A 24,732-nucleotide genomic window follows, 5' to 3' on the forward strand; every position below is an offset into this window, starting at 1 on the left:
TTAATTTGCATTTCAATGCTGTTCAGTACCTAAACTTCTAATTTTGTCCTTTTAAATAGTATATCTTCATTGATCTCTATTTGTGAAAAAGTGTTTATCAGACTAGAAAAAAGTTCCATAGGTTTTTCATGGGCTCTAAATGATGTGCAGCCAATAAATCCACACAGTTTTAAAAGAAGCTGGGAAGTTTTGCAGTTTAGTTGCTACTGTAATGGGTCTGGATAAAGACCTATTTTCTGGCTTATACTTGGCAAATTAAGGAGAATTTCTCCTCCTCACTGTTATCTGTCTCTCATAAGTCATTATCAAAGAGGTACAAAAATGGGGTTTTTCTGGTGTCTCTTCTTTCTACATAAACATGCTAATATCACATTCCATTGCCTCTCGTCCATCTGCCTCTCAGCCCTGCTCAGTTATTTTAATCTCCTCTCCAACTTGCTTTTTTGGTTGGGTTTTACAGTAGAAATCTCAAGTCAGGAATTCCCTTCAATTTTTTATAAGACCTTAGTCACCCTAGAGTTATTAAGACCTGTATCGTTCAGTGGATGTTGAAAGAACGAACAAACCTTAGGAGGCTTGAGAGCTGACCAGCACAGTCCTTTTCTAATCTTCCATTCTTCCCAATTCTTAAATAACTTATATGTGCTTGGCTGTGTGGTTGTGGTATAATATATAGTTGATAATAAAATAGAAAAGGTCCTTATTCTTTAAAAAAAAGTTTTGAATGAGATGTAAAACAATTCCGAAATATAATCAATCAGACTAGAAAAAAAGTTCTGGGAAAAAATGATTTTCCCACACAGGGATTCTAGCTACTGTATTGGTATTGATAAATATTTGGGTATTTTTGTTGGATACTTAGAGACATAATGAAATTTAGAATATTGACAAGAGAACCATTCCATTTATGGGAAGTAAATGTAAACAGAGTTTTAGATGAAAAGTGACTCTATACTTTTTTAAATGTCTTCATCTAGAATAGGAAGGTGACTGAATGTAAGTAGTAAATTGAGACTTAATGAATGATGTTATAATTTTAGAATTTGTTATAGTTAATTAATTGCAAAACCTCTAACTGGCTTATCCTTTTGACCCAAGTAATACTGATTTATTTTGTATTTTGATTCTAAAAAATCAATAGTTTGTGATTCTAAAAATCTTATAAGATGCTTAAAGTATTAGTAATTACAATTGATTCTTACATAAGACTGTATTTTCTTGTCATTTTTATATTCTAGATGCTTTATCAATAAATTTCCTTATGTAAATAAGGTTTTGTCATTAAGAAAGCTCAGCTCTGATGTTTATTTTTGAGGGGGGTAAGGCCTGTAGAGAAAGAACAGAGTTTCCTGTGACAACAGAGTGCTAAAGCAGTACATTGAGAATCCAAAGTCTCAGGTACCTGTCAGTTTCATTATATGGTACAGGCATTGCTGTACTTTTTTGTTTTTGTTTATTTACCAATGCTGGGGACATGAAAAGAGCTTAGACTTTTTTGTGTCACATCTTTTGCCTTTCAGAATATTTATTTTATTTTATTGTTTTAAGAGCTGTGGATTCTCCTGTAATTGAATGTTTGAAATCTACTTTCGAGGTGGGTGTGGTGGCTCATGCCTGTAATTCCAGCACTGTTAGCCTGGACTAGGAGGGATTGAATTCTGGGCCACTCTAGACTACTAAGTCTAAACAAACTGCCAGAAACTACCAAATAATTTCTACTTAACCAGTGATTTTATTTTTGTGGTTTGCTTTTCTAGAAATATCATTTCTCACAGCAATTTAACTTTCCTCATAGTGACTGTAATCGTTCCATTTCTGTTGTTGTTGTTGTTTTGTAAATCTACTGTTAATCCTACCAGATGAGAATGAGACAGCTACCACAATTTTCACTTTTTTGAGCCAAATATAAAGCAGGCTTTATTAAATACTGGCCAGGAGGATGGACACTGGCCATCCCAGGGATGGTGTTAGTTATTTTAGTCTGTGCTTATAACAACCAGACCCCAAAGACTACTTCCTTCCCATCTTTGACCAATCAGGAACAAGCATGCATTCTGACTCATTTCCTGCCTATGTACCTCCCAGTGATGAAGCACATTCTGTGCAGTTGGCAACCACTCTTGTTTATAGACATTAAAACACAATGTGTGGCTTGTTACCTTATACGAACCACAGCCCCCAGCACTCCAGGAAGCTATCTGCCCTTTGGCACGTGGGGCCTGCGGGTTAGAGGCATTGTTGTTCTATAGACCTCTTAAACAAAGTAATTTAAACTTCAAATATAAGTTTTATATTTTAAAACTTAAGCCCTTGTATCTACCCCTCTGACTTTATAGTGAAGGACACTTTCTATCTAAATAAGAAACCTGAACCTGCCACTTCTGTCTGACCTAAGTTATATTTAATTCATTTGTCCTCACTTTTCGTCCATAAAGACATTTACACTTTTTCTTTACAGAATTGATAAATTATTTTTGAGTAGAGTTTTATTTAAGAAAAAGTCATTGCTTTTGTTTATATGGTTTAACTATTAGCCCATTTGTTAAGTAGAGGCATTTTGCTAGTTTGGGAAGATAGTTTCCTGCAACATAACTTTGTCTCTTTAACATAACTGTGTTAAAAACCACCATACAAGTTAGAAAGCTAGCCTTCTCTAGACGAAACAGACACAATCTGCATTATCTTTGAGGCTGGTTTTTGGTATTTGGATCACAAAATTATGGAACCTTGACTGTAGTTTTTGTAATTAAATGATGCATAGAGGGATGCTATGTTATCTACTATGAAAGATGGAAAGTTAGACTTCATGTAGCAGAGCCTAATTGCTAGAATTGTGGGCATCTGTTCTGTATAAAGCACACCCTTCTTTTATCTGAGACCTTCTCATATTTAATTACTTCATGTACTTTCATACTTGGAAATTATACCTGGCTCTGCTGTCATATCTGAAACTTGTTTAACAGATTAGTCTAAAAACGTTAAGTGATGTCCTTTTCACTTTTTGTTCTTATAACTGGATACTTCTACAGATTTAGACACAGGGTCACAGGGACAGCTTCATACCTGTTCATAGTAAGTCTTTATGGTGGTGAGATCGAAAACCTCTTCTGGGTTGCTAAGGTCTCAAGAATAGCTTAATAAAGTTATGACTCGGGTTAATTAGACAATAATGAATAGATATTTGTTCTTTACTAGTATGGAATGATGAAATAATAGTTGAGTTTGATAGATTCTCAAGAAAATAGAGAGTATCATGGCACAGGACACTGTTTTGGTTGGAAACGTAAGAAGATAATGTCATGCCATAGTATACATTGCATTGTCTGAAATCTAGCTGGCTCAGTTTTGTGGGTCTTTAGCTATATTGAGTCAGAATAGTCCATGTTTTATATGGAAAATTAGGATTATTCCTGCTTTCCTAATAATGCTGACTGTGCCTGCCATTGTGCTACTGTACTTCTTTATGTGGATGAGTGTGTGAATGTGAACATAATCATGTTTGTACACTTGTGAGTAGATGCTGAGGCCAGATGTTAATGCTGGCTATCTGTATCTATACTTCTTTGTTTTTAAATGGGCCTTGTTTTGTACCCCCTTCTGGCCTTGAACTCATCGTGTATTTCTGTGTCTAAAAGGTTGCCCCAAGACTCACAAAAATCTACTATTACATCAGAGTCAATGTGATTTCATATGCAAAAGCAAAACTGGAGAATAGTTCAATCACAGGTCAAGTTTTAGGCTAGTTACTTGAAATTAAACTTTGCATTATAAGTTAAAAATGTTCTTTGAACATAAAATTTTAAAATTTGAAAAGTGTTTAATTTTATATTACTTAGATATTCCCGAAATGATATTTTATTTTTTATATAAACTCTCATATACGTGGTCTTCTTGGATCTTGGAGCCCCAATCCCATGACAGTCTTCAAGTTTTTAACTTTGTACCTCAGATTCTTTTTCACTGAAGTAAATATGATGATAGACTTTTAGAAGACATAAAGCAGTTAAGTAGTACTGATGCCATGCTAGGTGAGGCAGTGGTGCTAAGATCATTTGCCTTGTTAATACTGTGTGTTTAGATTGGGAATGCTCCAGTTGTAGGAAGTGTGTTTCTCTAGTGTTACTTCCTATCTGTTCCCAATTTGATTCCCTTGGCTTTCACTTTACAGTTACCCTTATTTTAAACCAGCCTTTATGCTTTATATATTTTTATGCATATATATATATATATATTAGTGTTTAGTGTTTTATGGGCTTACTGGTTTGAATAAGATATACTGTATACATGTACACACCTCTTCCTGGAATTTACCCTTGTTAGTTTGTGAACTTTTTCTTGTCCACCAATATAATAGTTCTAAAAATAGGTATCACAAAAAGTGCTTATTGAATGAACAAATGAATGAATATTTTCAAATATACCAAGTATATATCAAATATATCACTAACCGAAGTAGTTATTTTTTATAAATCTTTCATTCTGTAAACTAAAAGGATATTTATTTTTTTACTGTACAGTAAGAATAATGTTTCTAGCTGAATGTAATTGTCTTAGTGTTTTATTGCTGTGAAAAGACATCATGACCACAGTAATTCTTATAATGTAAATCTTTAGTTGGGGCTGGCTTACAGTTTGAGAAGTTTAGTCCATTGTTGTCATGGCAAGGAGTGTGACAGCATGGAGGCAGACATGGAGCTAGAGAAGGAACTTGAAAGTTCTACATCCGGACCACAGGCAGCAGGAGGACAGAACCACTGGTCCTGGCTTGGGCTTTTTTTTTTTTTTCTCCAATTAATTGATTAATTAATTAATTAATTAATTCACTTTCCATCCCAATCACAGCCCCCTTCCTCTTCTTCCAGTCACACCCTCCAGCCCCCTTCCCCTACTTCTCAAGAGGAGACTTCCCCTGGGTACCAATCCACCTTGGCTTATCAAGTCTCATCAGGACTAAGTATATTCTTTCCAACTGAGACCAGACAAGGCCACGTCTCCTAATCCTTTCAAATAGTACTACTGCCCAAGCACGCAAATATATGAGCCTATGGGGGCTATTCTTAATCAAACATCATGCTAATTATTCATGTGATTTGATCAACAGAGAATAAGTACGCCATAATATTTTATTCTCTTTGTGGTCATCTGTTGCTATGCATTTAGTGGGGCTGGTAATGGTTTTCATAGTAGCTTGTTGATTGAAACAGTAGTAAATTTTGAATTATTTCCCGCAAGTCATAATGTTGACAGTAAATCTACTTCTCCCCTTTTTAATTTTATGGTTTAGAAGATTATAAGGCCTTACATATTTCTCTGTACAAATCATTCTTTTAATGTTTTAACACTTATTGTAAGTTGTTCTTGCATCAGTTTCATATTTCTTCATTTTCCATGTGGAAATTGAACCAAACTGTCTCTTTTTCCTCTACAAGTTCAGTAAGATAAAAATGAAAGTGGATTTTGTCCTAATATTTATCCTTAGACTACTGTATCTCTTCTGAGATTTTTAAAATGCAATTTGTCCTGATTGCCCTCCCCACCCCCATTATTATCTCCTATAGTGTGTTTCTCTAGACTGTTTTCCTTCCACCTTTGTAAAAACTAGACCTCTTTCATTTCTTTTATCTGTAACACTTAAATTTGACCAAAATTTGCTTTATGAAAATGACTTAGAAAATGATTAGAGTCCATGCTTTCTTGATACTCGACTGTATGATATTCTGTGTTGGTGTTGGAAATGGCCTCCCATGTCAATTCTGCTTACTTTTTTTTTCCTGTTTACTTTCAGCTGGTTGGTGGGGAATTTGATTTGGAGATGAACTTTATTATCCAGGATGCTGAGAGCATAACATGCATGACAGAGCTTTTGGAGCACTGTGATGTAACATGCCAAGCAGAAATATGGAGCATGTTCACAGCCATCCTACGGAAGAGTGTGCGGAATTTACAGACCAGCACGGAAGTGGGGCTGATTGAGCAGGTGTTGCTGAAAATGAGTGCGGTAGATGACATGATAGCAGGTACGCATGGCCTGGTGAACGAGGGCGTTAGACGGCTAGGGAGGTTTGCGCACGTCTTCATACTCTACATGAAAACACATTTGTGGAAATTGCCTTGATTTAAATAAATCAATAGGAATATATGACAAATATTCTTTTATGTTAATGTAAATGTGTAGATGAGAAGAGAAAAAAATTGTGTTGTACAAACACAATTACTGGATTACCACCCACCCACTCCCAGTTTTAGAAAATCCTTAGTACTATGGAGTAAGTACAGTAGAACATTATCAGAAGCAAACGTTATCTTTTATGTTACCTATAACTGAACTACAGCACATTTGAAATATTACAATATGTAGTTCAGAGCCATTTGCCACGTCCGTCTAGCTCCAAGCCTCCCCACGCTGCACTTGAGTCCTAAAGAATCAGCAGGGCATACCTTTTCAAAGTACCTATTTTTACCTTCATAATTTTTGGCCTTCATATTCTCAGAGCTTGTATTGTTGTGATAAGACACTGCAACTGAGGCCGATTATGCAAAAAAAAAGTGTTTAATTGGACTTACAGTTACAGAAGGTTAGAGTCCATGCTGGGAGAGCACAAGGATACAGCAGGAACAATGGGAGCTGTCATCTTTATTTTCAAGTAAGAGGCAGAGAGAGGCACACTCCTGGCCCCTTCCCTTTGAAATCTCAAAGTTCTCCCCAACTGACACACCTTCTCCTGCAAGGCCATGCCTCCTAATCCATTTCACCAACTAAAGACCAAATGTTCAAATATGTGAGCCTAAGAGGGCCAGTCTCATTCAAACCAATATAACATACATTGTGGAATAGAATGTAAAATGTATATAAAGTGTTAGTTTTTGGCTCATTGAGAATTCTTTGAAATAATAATCTTGAAATCTTGGATTTGTTAGTACCAACTTTTATCTACTGGCAGGGTTAGAGAGGTGGTTAGAGATGTTTCAGTAGAAGTGTTTTGGCTAATGCTCCCAGAATAGCAGTTATTTCTAGAAAATAAGTGCAGTTTAAAAATTGTCTTTTCTTCTTGACAAATAGATGTGTAGTCTAAATTTATTCTGTCATAAAAATATTTCCATAATTATCGAAGTGCTAATTTGACTGTACAATATTATATCTACTGTTTATAAATAGTCAGAACTTAGAGAATTCTTTAATGATTTTATGCAAAGACTTTAATTTTAAAAATTTCAGAGTAAAATATCAACAAAGAAGGAAATGAACAGTGGGGTTAACAAGAATAGATTTTAAATTTACATTAAATTTTTAAAATTTTATTTCTTTACTACTTTGTGATCATGTCTGGTTGCTTCCAAAGTGGCTTGTCTTTGTAGTGAGCATGGTTTTGGATGAATGATAATTAACATGATTACAAATGAGATTAAACTTGCATTAATTTCAATGTTTAGAGTTATTTTATAGGAGCTTATATAAGTGTATGAATATTTGTATGTGTGTACCATTAGTATGGGAGTACATATTGTATAGGATATCATATGATCTTTGAATCCTTTTTGTTGGAAAAGACATGCTTTTTGTTTGTTGCTTGTTTTTCTTAAATAAACTACCTACTGCTTTACAAAATAGTTTTAGAGGAGTGCCCAGAATATGCATAGTGGTTTATAGTAAGTAGTTCCTGAGAGAAGGCAGCAGTGATGGCGGGCTAAGTTTTTCTGTCATTTGTGAAGTTCTTTAATTTTCTCATCTTTTCTTCTCAGTAGCACTTCTTTCCCAAAGGACTTTGTAGCTGAGGGTATGAGAAAAGGGAATGAATGTTCTGAAAAGAAAGGCTGCTTAGCTACTTATAATAGAGAGGTTGCATACTTAACTGAAAGTGTGAATGAGTACCAGCATACTGTGAAATTCCATCTTTGAGTGCTCTAATATGTTAAATACATAGAGGTATTCTAAAGGTAATAATTTTATCACTAAAATGTGGTTAAATATTTATAATAAATTGCTAACATTTTTATGACATTGGTAATTTTTTTCTCTTTAAAAATTCTGTTGGAAGAATTATCTGCAATAATAAAATTAAATTGAACTGCTTATGGGTCATCTGCAAATTATAATTCAGTCTTTATATACTTGAAAATTTAAGAGTAACTTGATACAAATTTTGTACCAATTACCAAGATCATTGTAAATACAAAGTTGATTCTTTTTACAAAATATTATTATGTAACTATTTAAGAAACCTTCAGTGATAGCTATTTGAACTATAAGATTCTGGCTTTTAATCAACATTTTTGATTTTTATATAGAGTTGTCTCTTAAGAAGCAGCTTAACTTTAGGTATTAAGAGTTTTATTTTAATAATGAAACATTTTGTTTCATTTAAAGATCTCTCAAAAATGTATTACACACTTGTCAAAATCTTTACCATTGAGGTTGCTTACTCATTGGGCTAATAAGTAAAATATAATGAATTAGTTATTGTTTGTGGTAACCATACTGAATTTTAGAATACATAAACATTTTAATTTTTCACATTCTAGTCAATAATCTCTGGTTAACAGTATCAATCTGACAACAAAAATTAACCATTTCTGTCCTCCCATTCTACACTCATATTAATTGGTGGTCAGGTGATAGTTAATCATTTCTGTCTACTCTAACCTATCCTCTTACACTAAGTGGTGATTAGTTTTAATATATAGATGTGTATAAATATATATATTTGTAAGAATGTGTAGGTATTTATATTAACTTGCATATGATATAAGTACTTTAGAATCTGAAAAGATATATAAATATTTAGTTGTTTAATTTGTTACAAAGAATATTGAGAGGAATATTAATCATGTGTAGAAAAGTTATTAGACAAGGTTATTTTTTCTTCTTGGTGAATTATATGCAGTACACATTCATAAACACATTCACATTAGCATAATGAATATCAGTAGCTATGTTTAATACTTAAATGTTTAAATGTTTAAATGTTTAAATTTGACCCATTTTTAGATTAGTTATTGGCAGTGAGAGTTCTGGAACCATTCATGCTGCACGGGTTTGAATACTGACTCTACTCTTTGCTGTGGTTGTATTTTTGGGAAGTGACTAAGTTATTTGGTCCACAGTTTATCCTACTTTAAAAGGAGATGATGATAGTATTTAAAAACTCAGGCTGATTTTGAGGTTTTCTGATAGTAGTACATACATAGCACTTGGAATAGTATCCCATTGTGGATGCAATAAATGTACAAAATCGTAAATCACCCAAGAACTAAATGTTTCACTGTCAAATTTCATTGGTCAACTGCGGGGTTTCATTTGAAATTAACCAGTGTGCAATGCTGTCTTGGTACCTGAATATTTTTTCCCTTTTTCTACATGTAATGAACTCTGTTTGCATTATGAATCAGTATAGGCATTAAGGAAGACACTGAGTATATTATATTTGTAAGTAGAAGTAGCATGTAGTGACTTCACACACCTTTAAAAATATAATGCTTGACAGGCGAGTTCATGCCTAGAGTAGAGCGTGACTGTCCTCTCCTCTGTAGATCTTCTAGTGGATATGCTGGGAGTCCTCGCAAGCTACAGCATCACTGTCAAGGAGCTGAAGCTTTTATTCAGCATGCTTCGAGGAGAAAGTGGAATCTGGGTAAGCTGGGTTAGAGGGAATAGTCCTCAATACCAGCCCATTAATACTTAATGTTCAACACATTGTCACTGGATAACCATATATTTGAATTGCTAATGATAACTATTTCCTTCTTAAGCCATTTAGTAAATCATTTAAATGTAATTTTTTTTACTAGTTATCAAACAGTACATTGATTAAAAGTGGCATATTTGCTATTATTGCTAACTTTGTATAATAACTATCTTTTTTTCAGCCAAGGCATGCAGTAAAATTATTGTCAGTTCTTAATCAGATGCCACAAAGACATGGTCCTGATACATTTTTCAATTTCCCTGGGTGTAGTGCTGCGGTAAGCTTTAACTATATGTATTTATATTTACTTATCTCTCTTTTATCTGAGTTTACTTGGTATTCCAGTAGGTTGTCTTCTCTAGATTGCCTTAGGAATCAAACACTAAAACCATATGCTATGATCTTTGATTCTTTTGCTGCTGCTGTTGGTGGAGAGGGGTTTGGAGACAATCGTGCTATGTAGCCCTGGCTGACCTGTACCTCACCGTTCTCCTACCTCAGCTTTCCTGATGCTGGCTGTGCATCACTATGTCCTGTTTATTCATTATGTTTGGCCTCGCAGTGATGTATACCTTTTTGTCTGACTCCAGTAATACTTTCCAGGACAGGTTTTCTTAGCTATAACTATTCAAGCTCTATCAAGAAAATGAAGTCTTACTAAAAACTCGCGTAAGACATTAGAATGGGACAGTTCTGCGGCATGTTTATCATTCCCGTGTGTCTGTGTTGTGGGAATTAGAAGGGAGGGCTGGTGAACAATCTGGAGCGTGATGAGCAAGGTAGACATGGTGCTTGGCCCATTATATGTTTCAAAAACAGCCTGTAGAAATTCTTGAAATGCAGTAAGAGTTTCTTTCTGTAGTTGGTTTTTAGGGGGAGGGAAATTTGACCATAGTGATTTTGTATTTCATGTAACTGGTAATTTACCGTTTGTATTGTCTTGTAGGCAATTGCGTTGCCTCCTATTGCAAAGTGGCCTTATCAGAATGGTTTCACCCTCAACACTTGGTTTCGTATGGATCCATTAAATAACATTAATGTTGATAAGGACAAACCTTATCTGTATTGGTAAGTAATATGCTAAAGTATAGTTCTTTGGTGTTTATGTATTTGAAGTTTAAAAGTATACACTGTACTCTAAAGTTCATATAGCTAATATTTATTTATTTAATGATTCGAGGGTAGTATATTCATGTTTTTATTTTTACTTCTACTTATAACATAAGAAGGAAAGATAAGTCTGTTAGAGGGAAAATAAGGTTGCTCATTCTAATGTAGGAGATAAGACAGCAATTTCCTCTAGAGTTTGTCTACTTTGCTTTTATTTTTATAAGTATAATTCACACAGGGGTAAAATAACAATAGCCATGTAAGAAATTGTAACCATATAAGGCTGTTTAATAGTCATGTTCATATACATATATATATATACATGTATATATACATATATACACATATAACATATATATGATAGATAAATAGATGGATATGATCAATCGCACTATTATAAAAATCAGCTCTTTTTGGTAAGATCTTTTTGATAAGTATGGTAAACTTGGAAACCAAGTTGTTATTGATAACATGAACTATGTTGAAATGAATTTTGAATGGGCAAAGTGGAGATGGTCCTTCATATGCAGTCTGACCAGGAGACATTTTGATCATTAATTTGTTTAATGTCTGTTGTATTTTACATTTAAATATAAAGAGTTTTCATAGCCTACTATGTCTTACTTAAGTTTAATTCCTTACTTTTTTTATTGTAAACATTATGTTTTAGCTTGTATTTGGCCAATGTGTTACCTATGACTATACAGAGAATTAAGCTTATATAAGGTTTTAGTAGGTGTTAATATATTTCTTTTAACCAGAGTTTTTATATTCTTTTATTAATACAGTTTTCGTACTAGCAAAGGAGTTGGCTACTCTGCTCATTTTGTTGGCAACTGTTTGATAGTCACATCTCTGAAGTCCAAAGGAAAAGGTTTCCAGCACTGTGTAAAGTATGATTTCCAGCCTCGCAAGGTAGGGCAGAGTAGCTGCTTCCCTTGGAAATCATGTTAGTCACCATTCACCATTTCCCAGCACTGTGCAGCATGACTTCTGCAATATTCTTTCACCTTCTCCTGACTTTCAGTGCCTTTCTCTAAATTCTTATCTTCACGTCTGACTTCTGTGCCATGACTTTTGACCGCTTGTGTTGTTTTGTCACACTTGTTGATTCTCTCAGTCTGACATAATTTGTGCCATTCTTCCTGGAAGTACATGGAGGAGGCCTGTAGGAACTAGGAATGTGACAGATGAGGGACAGAACGGGAAACTTCTCACTTTTTTGCCACTTAATCTTACTGGGGATTTTTATTCAGTTTCATAATTTCTTCTACTCTTACTTGTCAGTGTTCTGTTCCTTGGCTTTTCCCCAACTGTGAGATGTTCACACTCCCAAGTCTCAGAATCTGAAATCCTGAGCTTTGTCTCTCCAGGTCCACATCCACACGTGTGCTGAAGACCTCTGGTTTAGAGACCTGCCATCTCTTAATCATTTGGGCATGCTCTCCAGCTGCTTCTGCTTAATTTTCTAGTCCTAAGAATTAGATCTGTGAAATACATCAGTTTTCTTCTAACATTTCATTATTTGCCGTTCAACTTCATATTGTTTTCTCTTCATCTTGAATGTTTTGTTTCTTTTCTAAACTATTTTATACACTAATGCTAGACTTATCTTTTTGAATATATACATTTGCTTAAGCTAATAGTTTGCTTTTTAGTAACTACAAAATAAATTGAAAATATATCTATGTGCCTTCTGATCTGAATGGATTACTTCATCTAAGTCTTCAGAGCACATCCTGTCAGACTGTTTCTGCAACATCTCTGTGTTGTTCCCTCCCTATCCTCCCCCATTCCCAACTTTGCTTTCTTCCTCCGTCACGGGAGTCCAACCAAAGAGACCCATGTGTGGTGGGCAAGTAGTGCATCAAGGAGTTGTGCTACCCATCCTCCCGGATGCATGGTGTTTTCAGATGTAATTAATGCCTCTTTGTAATTACTTTATTCACATCATTATTATTCATGGATATGCCCGTTTAGTGATTTTTTTGAGGCTAAAATCTGTGATGGATTTAATTTTTTATTTTCTCAGATGCCTGACACAGTATTGAATTCAGTAGACTGCCAATATTTTGAGTAGCTATATAAAAATATTACTTAAACAGGCTGGGGAGAGATGGCTCAGAGATTAAGAATACTGGATATTCTTCCAGAGGACCTGGGCTTAGTTCCCAGTACTTATGTGGCTACTCAAAACTGTCTTTAACTCCAGTTCCAGGGGATCTGACACCTTCACACTGACACATATGCAGGCAAAACAACCACAACAAAAAATATAACTTTAATGGATAAAGTCTTTTGCTTTCTTAAGGTACAAGTTTCATCAATCTAGATCAGTGGTTCTTAACCTATGGTCACATAAAGCTAAGTTTAATGTGTTTGTTCTCATTTTATTTACTTTTTCCTATTTGCTTACAAAAAATGCATTCCTGTGTTTTTAACACTTTAAATATGGTAATTACAGAGAGTCTTGTAAGAGTAGGGCCCAGGGAATGAAACAGGTTAAAAACATTTTTCTGAAAAGATTTTAATAAACCTTGAAAATGAAAATTATGATTATTTGTCTTTACTGCTCTTTATTGTTATAGAAAAATATAATTTTAAATCCTTTCTTTCTTTAATTTTCCAGGACATGTGGTAGTTAACTTGCTATTATGCTTCAATTAGGGGAAAGTTTACCTCGGTAAATAGGTTACTGGTCTTTCCTAAAAAGATATGCAGCACTAAAGCCTTTGTTTGTCTAGCTGAACTGCTTACTTAAGAGGTGCACCACTGACCTCGTCAGAGTGAGTGTAACCATTCGCATTTTACCTCACTTATAGCACCTGGTGACATTTGTGTAAATATTACCTTGTGTTTTCTTATTTCTCGTTGATTCTCTTTAATACCTCAGGAATATTTAGTATCAGTATATGTATTTTTCTTATTTTTGTTGTACAGTTTTATTATACATAAATTTCTTCGATCTCAAACTGAATGTAGGGCACAGTATATATATCAGTGTCTTTATGCATGTGCACCCTCCAGATCCGTTACTGCCTTTAACTGAAAGTATCAGGTCCCCATTGGAGTCCTGTGAAGTGGTGGAAGCTCACTTACATCTATTACATTTTGATGGTTCCATGAGACAGAGAAATAAATTTAGCTAATCCTGTAACTTATCCAGTAAATCTAAAAAGTATATATGAATACCTGAGTATAAAAAATTGCATTGAAACATTCTTTCTTGTTCACTCAGTATTTCCTATTAGTTCTGAATGTTTGATATGCAGTTTATTCACTCATAGTGATTTTTCTGTGATTGTCTTCAAATGTTGTGTTCATAAGCAGGCACTGTTACTTCTCTATACCAGTGTTGGGGTGTGGGTACTCCGTGGGCTGTTTTTCCACCAGGGACATAAGAAATGGGAGGAAGGGACATGATGTGTAAAGTGCCGAGACATCTCGTAGGAAGTGCAAGGGCTTGCACTGCATTCTAGACAGTAGTGACTGCGCATGACCCTTGACATCTCAGTTGTTGTATTGCAGTGGTACATGATCAGCATTGTCCACATCTACAATCGATGGAGGAACAGTGAGATCCGTTGCTATGTTAATGGTCAGCTGGTTTCCTATGGTGACATGGCTTGGCATGTTAACACAAATGATGTAAGTTTAAATTTTTAAATACATTTTATAATATGGTTTCTCACTGTAATATAAATAATGGCTATTTGGTAGAAACATCCAAAATTTTGTTTGAGTTTTTATTAGTTTGCATTATAATTCTTAAGTTAACTTATATTTATATAACTTATATTTAATTATTATAGTATACAGACTGTTTCAGACATATGATTTGATATGTGTAAAGTTAAAATAGAATGTGGTTATGTGATATACTGGGGTCAAGTCATGTAAGTGCCTCATATGCAAACATAGATCTGGACTTGCCGTGTGACCCAGGACAAAAAGTCTCCCAAGATTATTGTAAAAATCTCAATCTGTCTGTGTGTGGTGGTGCACACTTTTAATCTTAGCAATCAGGGAGGCAGAAGCAGGTGGATATCTGAGTTCAATACCTGCCTGGTCTACAAAGTGAGATTCAGGACAGTCAGAGCTACACAAAGAAACCATGTCTCAAAAATCAAAACAAAAACAAAAAGCTGTCAATTTGGCTGCAGTGCTGAAAATTCCATAACATCAGAGGGTTCTGAAAGCAGAAGGCAGATCACATACAGGATGCTCTGTCATTGTAAACGAGATACTCTTTTCACTTTGTGTGTCTGTGTTAGAGCGGGTGACACTGGATTCGAGATAGAGAAGATATATAGTTGAAATTTAAAGAATGGTTGCTTGCATTTTTATAGTTTGGCTTTTCCCTTTCCTTCCTCCTGGCATTTTAGGGCCAAAGCAAAATGTAGTTTATAGTGCCTAAAGTATCTCTAAGGCCAGTGATATAGTATCCTTCCAGCATACCTGCTTATAATAATGATGACCACCTTAAGAAAAGCAAACAACTAAGTCTACTTATACTTATCTGCATCTTCTTTAATTTTAATTTCTTTCATGGCAGAGATTATAACATAGTCTCTTTTTCTGTTTTCTTTGAAACGAATAGGACTTTTTACACTGTCTCCACTCTGTTTGTAGAACTGTAGGTGACAAGCTCTCCTGTCCCAGCCAAGGCGACAGTATGTTGTTTGTAGAACTGTAGGTGACAAGCTCTCCTGTCCCAGCCAAGGTGGCAGTATGTTGTTTTTATATGATCTGGAAGCTAAGAGTCTTGGATTTTTATTATGAATATTTTTTTCAAAAGACAGAACAACAACAGACAAATCAAATACAAATGTGCACAGAAGCTGCATGGGGCACCCAGAACTCTAGAAAGTTCCTGTCTGTGCCTTCGTGGACAAGCTTGCTTTACAGCCCAGCAGATTCATAGGCAATGAGAGCACAGAAATGAAATTATGCTTCTTGTCTCTTCTCTGATATTGCGGGAGGATGCAGTCTACTACTAATGTAAAAAGGAAGACCCCATAGTTTTGTTGACTGACATTAGCTGAAAAGACAGTATTTAAAAAGATAAAAGAGGAAAAATTTAAAATTCTCTGTGATGGTATTTAATGTCTCTAGCTTCGATGGCTGGTGTTGAAAGGATGTGGGAGATCTTGTAGGTGAATGATATTCTCGGGATATTGAATCATTCTTGCTTCTTTATAATTCCTACTCAGAACAAAACGGCTTTCTTCATCATTGCTCATTTAGTTCAGAAACAGAGGGTGGCATATTCATCCATGTTGAGAAATGAAGTCGAGTTTAAAAATTTACTCCTGAGGATTTATAGTTAAGATTTGGCAAAGTCATTCTTTTGAGTTACTTTAACCTCATGAAATTTGATCAATTGTGAATTATTAGCAATTTAAAATTAGCTTTGCTTTAGTAAACAAATTATAATTTGTTTCCGAATTACAAAATTCAAGTATAAACAGTTAAAAAATCCTTGTCCTTAGTACTACAAGGACTAAGTGGTCAAGTCTGAGGGAATGATGGATGGTCGTGTACTTCACTTCTATTTTAACTGATTTTGTTTCTCTAAAACTTGTTTATTTACTTTTATTATTGACACATTTGAAAAATACCTTAAATAGCATTTTTCACTATTGTTTGTGTCTTAAATATTTCTGTTAATGAAGCAATACATTTTTAAATATGTCATTACAAATAATAACTTATTTTTTGTGACTTTTAAAAATAGAGCTATGACAAGTGCTTTCTTGGATCTTCAGAAACTGCTGATGCCAATAGGGTATTCTGTGGCCAGCTTGGGGCTGTGTATGTGTTCAGTGAAGCTCTTAACCCAGCACAGATATTTGCAGTTCATCAATTAGGACCTGGTTATAAGGTAGGAATGACCACATTATTGTAAGTTCTCTGCAAAGATCTTGTATAATCTGCTTACACACTATGGTATTTAGTGAGAATCTTTGTTCAGTGTGGGTAATTGTCATCCCAACTTTTTGAAACTTACTATGATGCTCCTTTTCATCTGCTCTTCCGTTTTTAATTATTATTTTCCAATGAACTTCTTATTTTTTGGATGGTGTTCTAATATTTAAGACACCCCTTTAGTTACCAATTCTGAAAAAAATTTTCTGAGTACATTGCTTATTAAAGTGGCATTTGGAATCTCAGATTTTGAAATATGTACATTGTATTATGATCATTTAAAATGACTTGTCCAGGGTTCAGCTGTTAAGAGCACTGACTGTTCTTCCAAAGGTCCTGTGCTCAATTCTCAGCAGATAGTGTCTTGCAGTCATCTCTACTCGTATCTGATGCCCTCTTCTGGTATGCAGGTGTACATGCAGGAGAGTACTCATACACAAATGCACAGATAGATAAATCTTCCATAAAATGACGTATAGGAAGGAATGCTATGTTTTAGAGATTTAGAAAAAGAAGCAGTGTTAAAAGCTGTCTCCAACTGAGGTAACTCCTTTTATGCATTTGCATTTAATTGTCCCTTGCAGTGGGTAAAGAATGGGGCAATAAGGGTGCTCATGTCACAAAACCACTGATGCTGACTTACATTACTCTGATTTCTATTTTGCTTTGAAATAGATACATTTTAGGCAAGATACAGCATTGCCTCCTGTGAATTAGTTTTTAATGAGCACACTTGGTAAGTATGGGTAGATTATTTAAATCGCTTTTGGAGTTGTACAATTCCAGAGTATTTGGAGGTGAGACGATATTGTACAGTATAAATCAAAGTTGAGCCGGGCATTGTTGGCCCACACCTTTTTCCCCAGAGCTTGGGATGCAGGTGGATCTCGGAGGTCTAGGCAAGAATGGTCTACAGAGTGAGCTCTAGTACAGCCTGGGCTACACAGAGAAACCGCCGTGTCTCCAAAGACAACAAAGGAACAATCAAACAAATCAAAGTTAATAATGCTTGAGAAGCACATGCTGCAATTTAAAGTATTGCTGCCCTCTTTTTAAGTTTAATGTTTAAATTAATAGAAGTTTGTTATGGAATAATAACACCAAATATTAAAATAATCTTTAAAAACCTTTTGGTATTCATATTTCTGTTTTATTATTTTTAATTTAGATATGGAAATAACAAAATTGCTCTTTTAAAAGATCTTTGTGTTCCCAGTGATTTTAATAACCAATATATTTACAGCACTCTTTCTGTTTTGTGTCATAGTGTCATTACATGTTGCTGTCTTATATCCATTTAGTTTTATTTGTTTCACTAGGTCTAGATATGAACTGGTTTTAGTATAACCACTTTCCCTCTTACACCAAATCCTCCTTCACCTCACTTTTATTGAAAATAAATTCCTTTTTCACGTAATGTATCCTGAATACTGTTTCCTGTTCTTCTATTCTTCTCAGTTCCTCCCCACCTCCCCTCCCTTCCAGATCCACTCCCTTTCTCACATTAGAAAACAAACAGGCTTCTAAGAGATACAAAGAAAATAATATTAGACAAAGCAAAAGTTAACATCAGATTTGGAGAAGACAAACAAACAAGGAAAAGAGCCCAAGAGAAGGCATAAGTTCCAGAAAACTACTTGCTTCCACACTCAGGAATCCCAGAAAACCACTAAATTGGAAGCCATAAAAAAGCACAAAGAATCTGGTGGTTAGGCACTATTCATGCTGCCTCAGTTTTTTTGAGTTCATAGGAGATTTGATTGTGTTGATTGAGAGGCTCTTGTTTTCTTGGTGTCCTAATCCCCTCTGGGTCTTGTAATCTTTCCCCTTCCTCTTCTGCAGGGTTCCCTGAGCTCTGAGAGGAGGGATTTGGTGGAGATGTTCTATTCAGGACTAAGTGTTCTAAGGTTTCTCACACTGTGCATAATGTCTGGCTATCTCTACAGTTCTTTACATCCTCTGTAGAAGGAAATTTCTCTGATGGTGGCTGAGCAAGGCCCTCCTCTATGAGTATAGCAGAATGTCATTGCTACTTTTTTTGAACAAGATTAGTATTTGGTTTTCCCCTAGGACTCTGTTCTATTTAGTGTCAGGTTCTCAGTCCCCAAGCAGTGTTAGGCATGATTGATTATGTAGGAGAGAGCAGGCTTTAAGTCAAATCAGACATTGGTTGGTTACACCCACAGGCTTTGTGCCACCATTATGCCCCAGCATAGCTTTCAGGCAGGACACCACTGTTGATCTGTGGTTTTGTAGTTGTGCTGGCATTTACCTTTATCTTTTGGTAGTATACCAAGTGCCTTCTTTCACCAGTGGTGGTAGAACACAGAGCTGAAAGCTCTATGTCGGCAGCAGTTCCCCTTCACATTCAATGAGTTGTGTGGTAAGCATTGGCTTCAGTAATGGGCCTTGATATTAGTTTGTAGAAGAGCAACCTAAAGTTTTGGCAACAGCCTGTGTTGTTTGGGAATAAATAAAGGCGTTCCATTGTGTGTCTGTGTCACATTTTCTTATCCATTATCCTTTTGTAGGATTCCTGCTTAGGTATTGTGGCGAGATCCACAGTGAACACTGATAATCTTAATATGTCTCTGCTCTGCTGACTTGGAGTTCTCTGGGAAAATACCCAGGAGTGGTATAGCTGGGTCATAGGATAAATCTATTTTTCATTGGCTAAGTAGCATTCACATGGCTTTCCATAGTAGTTGGACTATCAGATTTTGGACAGAATCATGTTACTTTTCTTACTGTGACTCTGTGTTAAAACTTACTATAGGTATGAACATTATTCTTTTTCTCTAAGTTTGCTTTGGTTATCCAGGATCTACTGTGTGTTGGAATACCTAACATGTTAACCATAAGTGAAATGGACAGAAAGGTATATCTGAAGTAGTTTTGTAAAAATATTTTGAGTGTTATAGATCGAAGACCTCAGTAACTCCTCTTAAAATAAATTTAAAGAGGGTTGAGCCCTTGGACCAGTTTCAGGAGGAGATCGGACAGCTGCCTAGGGGCACTGCACATCCACGGCTCCCAAGTGCCAACTCCAACTGACGGAGTGTGAGGAGTGCGATGGATGAGCAGGGAAGAGGTGCACGCAGAGTTCATCCCCTTGGCGCTGTGCATATGCTTCTAGTGCTCTTGTGCTTAAGAACATGGTAAGAAGGGCTTCCGTAGTTTGTGTGAAGTGGGCTGTGGCAAGCCTGAGAAGGAAGAAGGGAACAGAAGCACAAGACCTTTGTGGAGAAGTGGGAAAGACAGGTTTGTCGTTTCCTCATACTTCACCATGGGACATCAACCAGAGGTACTTGGACAGTGTCCACCAGGTGTATGAGGAAATGGACAACTTGTTCTTCGTCCTGGAAGCGGAGTAGAAATACTCCTTCATCAAGTGGCCTACCAGCACATATTGATGAGTTCATCTGGGAGTTGGCCAAGAGCCTGGAGTCACGCCAAACTGCTTATCCATGAGAACAAGAGGGGGGAAAGGAGGAGCACAAGAAGTAGCTGGGGTGCTGTGGAAGTGTACCAGTCCCTCCCAGAACTCCAGAAGAACTTCGAGGGAGGATCTATGAATGCTGCAGGAGCCATCATTAGGATTTACCCTATTAGCACCAAATACCACGTCCAGTGCTGCATCCACTCTGGCTTCTGAATACTCTTCTGCTAAATTATTGTGTTGCATTAAGTCTGATCATCAGGAATGTAATTTTCCCATAATGTTCCTTACAAGAAAACAATCCCGTTTGTTACATTTATATTATACAGTAGTATCCTTAGCCTGCTGATTGAACAGTTTCTTGGATTTTCATACAATACCTATATGAATATTCTCAAAACACATGCTGGCATACTCTTTTAAGCCTTTTTCTATTCCTCACAAATACTTCTTAACTTCTTTCGCCCACTCTACATTGGTCCAGCCTCTTAGGCAGATATCTTCTCTTATTCATCTGACCCCAAGGTTGCCTAGATTTGCTGGACAGTCTTGTTACCCGATTTTTTTGGTTATCTGACATGTACTCTAGCTGTCCCCTTAGGCAAATATGGTCCCTATCTTGGTCATCCTTTGCTTGGCTATGCCTCTATCTTTTTCACCGTCCTCCGGCTCTAGTCATCCATGTCTGGCAGCTCTCCTGCCAACAAGTAGCAGTCAATTTTGATGTGTGTTTGAGAGAGACAGACAGAGACAGATAGACAGAGACAGAGACAAACAGAGAGAGAGAGAGAGAGAGAGAGAGAGAGAGAGAGAGAGAGAGAGAGAGAGAGAGAGTGAGTGTGTATGCATATTTTGCCAAGTTACATGTGTCCATACAAGAGGACAACTTGCAGGAGTTAGTCTCTTCATTTTACTGTGTGGGTTCTGGGGATTGAACTTAGATCTTCAGAGTTGGTGGCGATAACCTTTACCCACTGAACCATCTTACTTGCTGTGCAAGTTGTACTCTGAATTCATGTTTTCCAAGCCGTAGTCTAGATCAGTTCCCTCCTTCCTGTTCAGAGTAGCTGCTCTTCTGATCCTCACCATTCTCTGCCTACTGACATGGGAAAGTCAGCCTGTATGGGCAGCCTTTATACCATTCGTATACTTGGCTAGTTCACCAGACTCCCACATACTTTCTCATGCTTGACCTTGTGAATTGATGCTTATCATTTATAATGCTGATAGCCAGAACTGAGAGGATTCTGTAGGGATATCAGGTGCCTTCCCTCCTTGCTTTCATACTGTGGTGCATTGCCTTTTCTCTGTCTTTCTGTCTGTGTTGGTGTGGGTCTAGTCAGCATCCTAGTTGAACTTGGTTACTAGTCTAGGACCTCTCATTTCTGGATAACTGTGTCTTAACTCAGTCCTCAGATCATCAGGATGCTGCTGCCTCTCCTGCAGAGTGCTGCACTTATTTATTTACCTGTAGTGCGATTGCTGCTCCATAGGATAATCTTGTTTTAATCCTTTGATCTTTTTTTGTTATTGGGGTGAGGTGGTACTGTCTTGTGGTTTTAATGTGCATTTCCTTTGAGATTAGCAATCTCAATGCACATGCCTTCTTGGGAGAAATGCTTATTTGGGTCTATTGCATAATTTGAATTAGGCTATTTTAATTGTATTTTGTTGTTAACTTTGGTGTTTTTTATATATTATGTATGTAACTCTCAATCAGCGTTGTAGTTTCCAGTATGTTCTCTCATTCTGTAGGATGGTTCTTAATTCTGTTTCTATGCAGAGGAAAGCCATTTAGTTATTTTTTTGGATTTAAAATGTGACTCCTACTGAGAGTGTTTTATAGGGTCTTGGTTTATTTTCCTCTTGACAACTTCTGAATGCTGATTTATTTACTCCATTTACCTTGAATGTTATTATTGATACATCATACTGCCCCTCATCTATGTTTTTGACTTTTCTGGCTTCAGTTACCTGCAGTCAGGGCCTGGTCTGAAGATATTAATGGAAATTATGTAGATGAAGTTAACTAAAATCACTGAGTACAGACCTTTGTCATACATCTTGATTGTGTATTATGTATGAAATGAAACTTACGTATAATTATATAGCATAGAATCAGTTTATTATACATATGTCATAAAGATTCTGAAAGTCCAGTATATTTAGTAAAGTTCAAGGGTTGGAATACCTGACCTTCTAGGGTGGACAGAATTCAAGACAACCAACCAACACAGCTGGGACTTGTCAAACAGGGAGCTGTGGGAGAGCTGCCTGCTGAGCCAGGAGTGGCTCTTTTGATGATCTTTTGTGGAGATAAGCAGGTCTAACTCCATGTGTCCTAAGAAGAAGCAGTGTTATCACTGGTAGACTAGAGATACCAGGAGATGTGCTGTTTGTTGGGGCTTTTGGAGTTTTGATCCAGCGAGAGTAGATTTATGTTCACAACCTCTGACATTCTCTGTTTACTGCAAAAAATGAATGAGAGTACTTGGGAAAGAAATTGTAGAGCTTTCATCTGGATGTGTGTACATTGAAAAAATACGCACACATACATGTATGTATATAATGTACACATTCTGAATTTATATGTGTGTATGTGTGTATATATATACATATATATACATATATACATACACACATATATATATATATTATATATATATATATCTCATTTACACATATAAACCTACATTTCTTTCTGTTCCAGGCATTTCTGTAAGTTATGTCTCTTACCTTCTTATAATACTGAATGATTCTTCAGTCTGATTTTTTAAAGTTCCAGTCTACTGAAATACCCATCTTCCTAGGGCACTATAAGCAGATAATAAAAGAATCCGTCTCAGAAATTTCTTGATATTTATTGGCAAATGAAATATTTGAAAAGTTGTTTTGTAGTGACAGTGTCTCTGTGTTAAATGCCATGTCTACTGGACATTATATCAGTGATGGCCTCTTTTTTAATAATCAATAATTTTTAATAATTAATAAATAATTAATAATTTTAATAATTAATAAAATGTTATAGTGGTTATCTGACCAGCACTTGGCATAATAGGTAAATTGATATATGTCATTATCTTTGCATTTTACTGGTTTAGTCATTTTCTGCTATGTTAAAGTAGTGACTTCATTATATGCATGGAAACTGTTTTACCAATTTTGACATGTTTGTCAAGTTTGTGACTACAGTCCTTACTCTTTCCAATAATTTTGTATGATTCAGGGTGATAATGCTCATTGTAGGGCATTCAATTGAAAAGTTAATATATTGAAAATTTTAAGGAAGTATTCTAAGCTTTGAGAATTTAAATGATTAAGTTTATACTTTTATTAGACTATAATTAGATCTCTAATCATTTATAATTAAAGGTTGTTATGTATATTAGAAAGGCAAATAATACAAATACGATCTAGGATGACTAATTTCAGCCTAGAGAATTTAGAAAATCTTGCAAAGGAGGAAGAGTTTAAGTCAGTTTCAGAAGCATTTGAGTCAGAGGGCATGGATTTGCAAGATGGAGACAAAGGTGTGCAGGATATATATGGATAGACTCATAATTAGGCATGATTTCATGGTAGAACACTTAGGTATAAGGTCTGTTTCATAATGAACCTTTGGGATGCTTTCAGTAAGCTTAAATTTGGATCATATTTTTTGCTAAAGTAGAACTATCAAAACTTATAGCAAGGAAATGAACTGATCATCTTATATATTTCAAAATAGGGTTAGAGATGTAGCTTCTAAGTTCTAAAAAAATAACAATTTTTTTAATATCTCAGGATAGATTATATATTATGCTGTAGGTGGGAAAATTTAAAATACAGAGCTAACCTCAGGACATACTTATTGAGTATTGCACAATCATTTATCTAAATGCGGCAGCCCAGGCCTGGTGGCTGCATGGTGGCTCACAACTCCAGACACAGTGCTCAGGTGAATTGCTGCATGCTTGAGGCCAGTATGTCTCCAAAGCAGGCAAACTATCTAAATGTCTATATTCTTGACATTCATTAATGCCACTAATGCTTTCTGGAGGTTAGTATCACAAAATGCCATGCCTCTCCTTTTGTTCCAGTTAGGCTTAGCATTTCCAGTGAAGAGCTTTTTTAGTAGATTTTCTTATATTTGTATTATGTAAGTGATCTGATTTAGGTGTTTATGGTTCTACTAAATAAGCTACTACCTAATGCACAGCTATCTTACAGATAATCTGAATATATGTGATACTTGTATGTTTTATTGTTATGTCCCCTTGTATATACATTGTATATACATCTGTCCTCAAAATTGTGTGTCTCAGTCTGTTTAAGTACTTGGATTTTAGGCAATTACCCCAACAACTCAACTACTTAATGTAGTATCATTTTATATTTGCAAGGTTTTAGATATTAGTTCTTAATACTTCTCTTTAGTAAAAAGATCCATTGTATATATAAATTGATATTAAAAATTCTGTGTGATCTCAAGGTTTTATAAGTAAAAAAAATTGTGGATTGGTTCATTTGTAGTTATTAGTTCCTAACTGATGAATGAATGTATTACCAACAATTATTAAACATAAAGGCTAG

The 24,732-nt window shown here is 35.6% G+C and overlaps 1 protein-coding gene across 1 annotated transcript in view; it reads left to right on the plus strand.

The window, feature by feature from the left end:
- The window catches only part of Nbea (neurobeachin), a 532,117-nt gene that overhangs the window by 78,762 nt on the left and 428,623 nt on the right, over window positions 1-24,732 (plus strand). The window contains exons 2-8 of the mRNA XM_032898369.1: window positions 5,786-6,017; window positions 9,529-9,629; window positions 9,865-9,960; window positions 10,630-10,751; window positions 11,582-11,708; window positions 14,322-14,441; window positions 16,531-16,677. Of these exons, the coding sequence (XP_032754260.1) occupies window positions 5,786-6,017; window positions 9,529-9,629; window positions 9,865-9,960; window positions 10,630-10,751; window positions 11,582-11,708; window positions 14,322-14,441; window positions 16,531-16,677 (945 nt within the window). The remainder of the gene's footprint in view (window positions 1-5,785; window positions 6,018-9,528; window positions 9,630-9,864; window positions 9,961-10,629; window positions 10,752-11,581; window positions 11,709-14,321; window positions 14,442-16,530; window positions 16,678-24,732) is intronic.

Source organism: Rattus rattus, chromosome 3 (genome assembly GCF_011064425.1).
Source record: "Rattus rattus isolate New Zealand chromosome 3, Rrattus_CSIRO_v1, whole genome shotgun sequence".
In the NCBI taxonomy this organism is placed as follows: domain Eukaryota; kingdom Metazoa; phylum Chordata; class Mammalia; order Rodentia; family Muridae; genus Rattus; species Rattus rattus.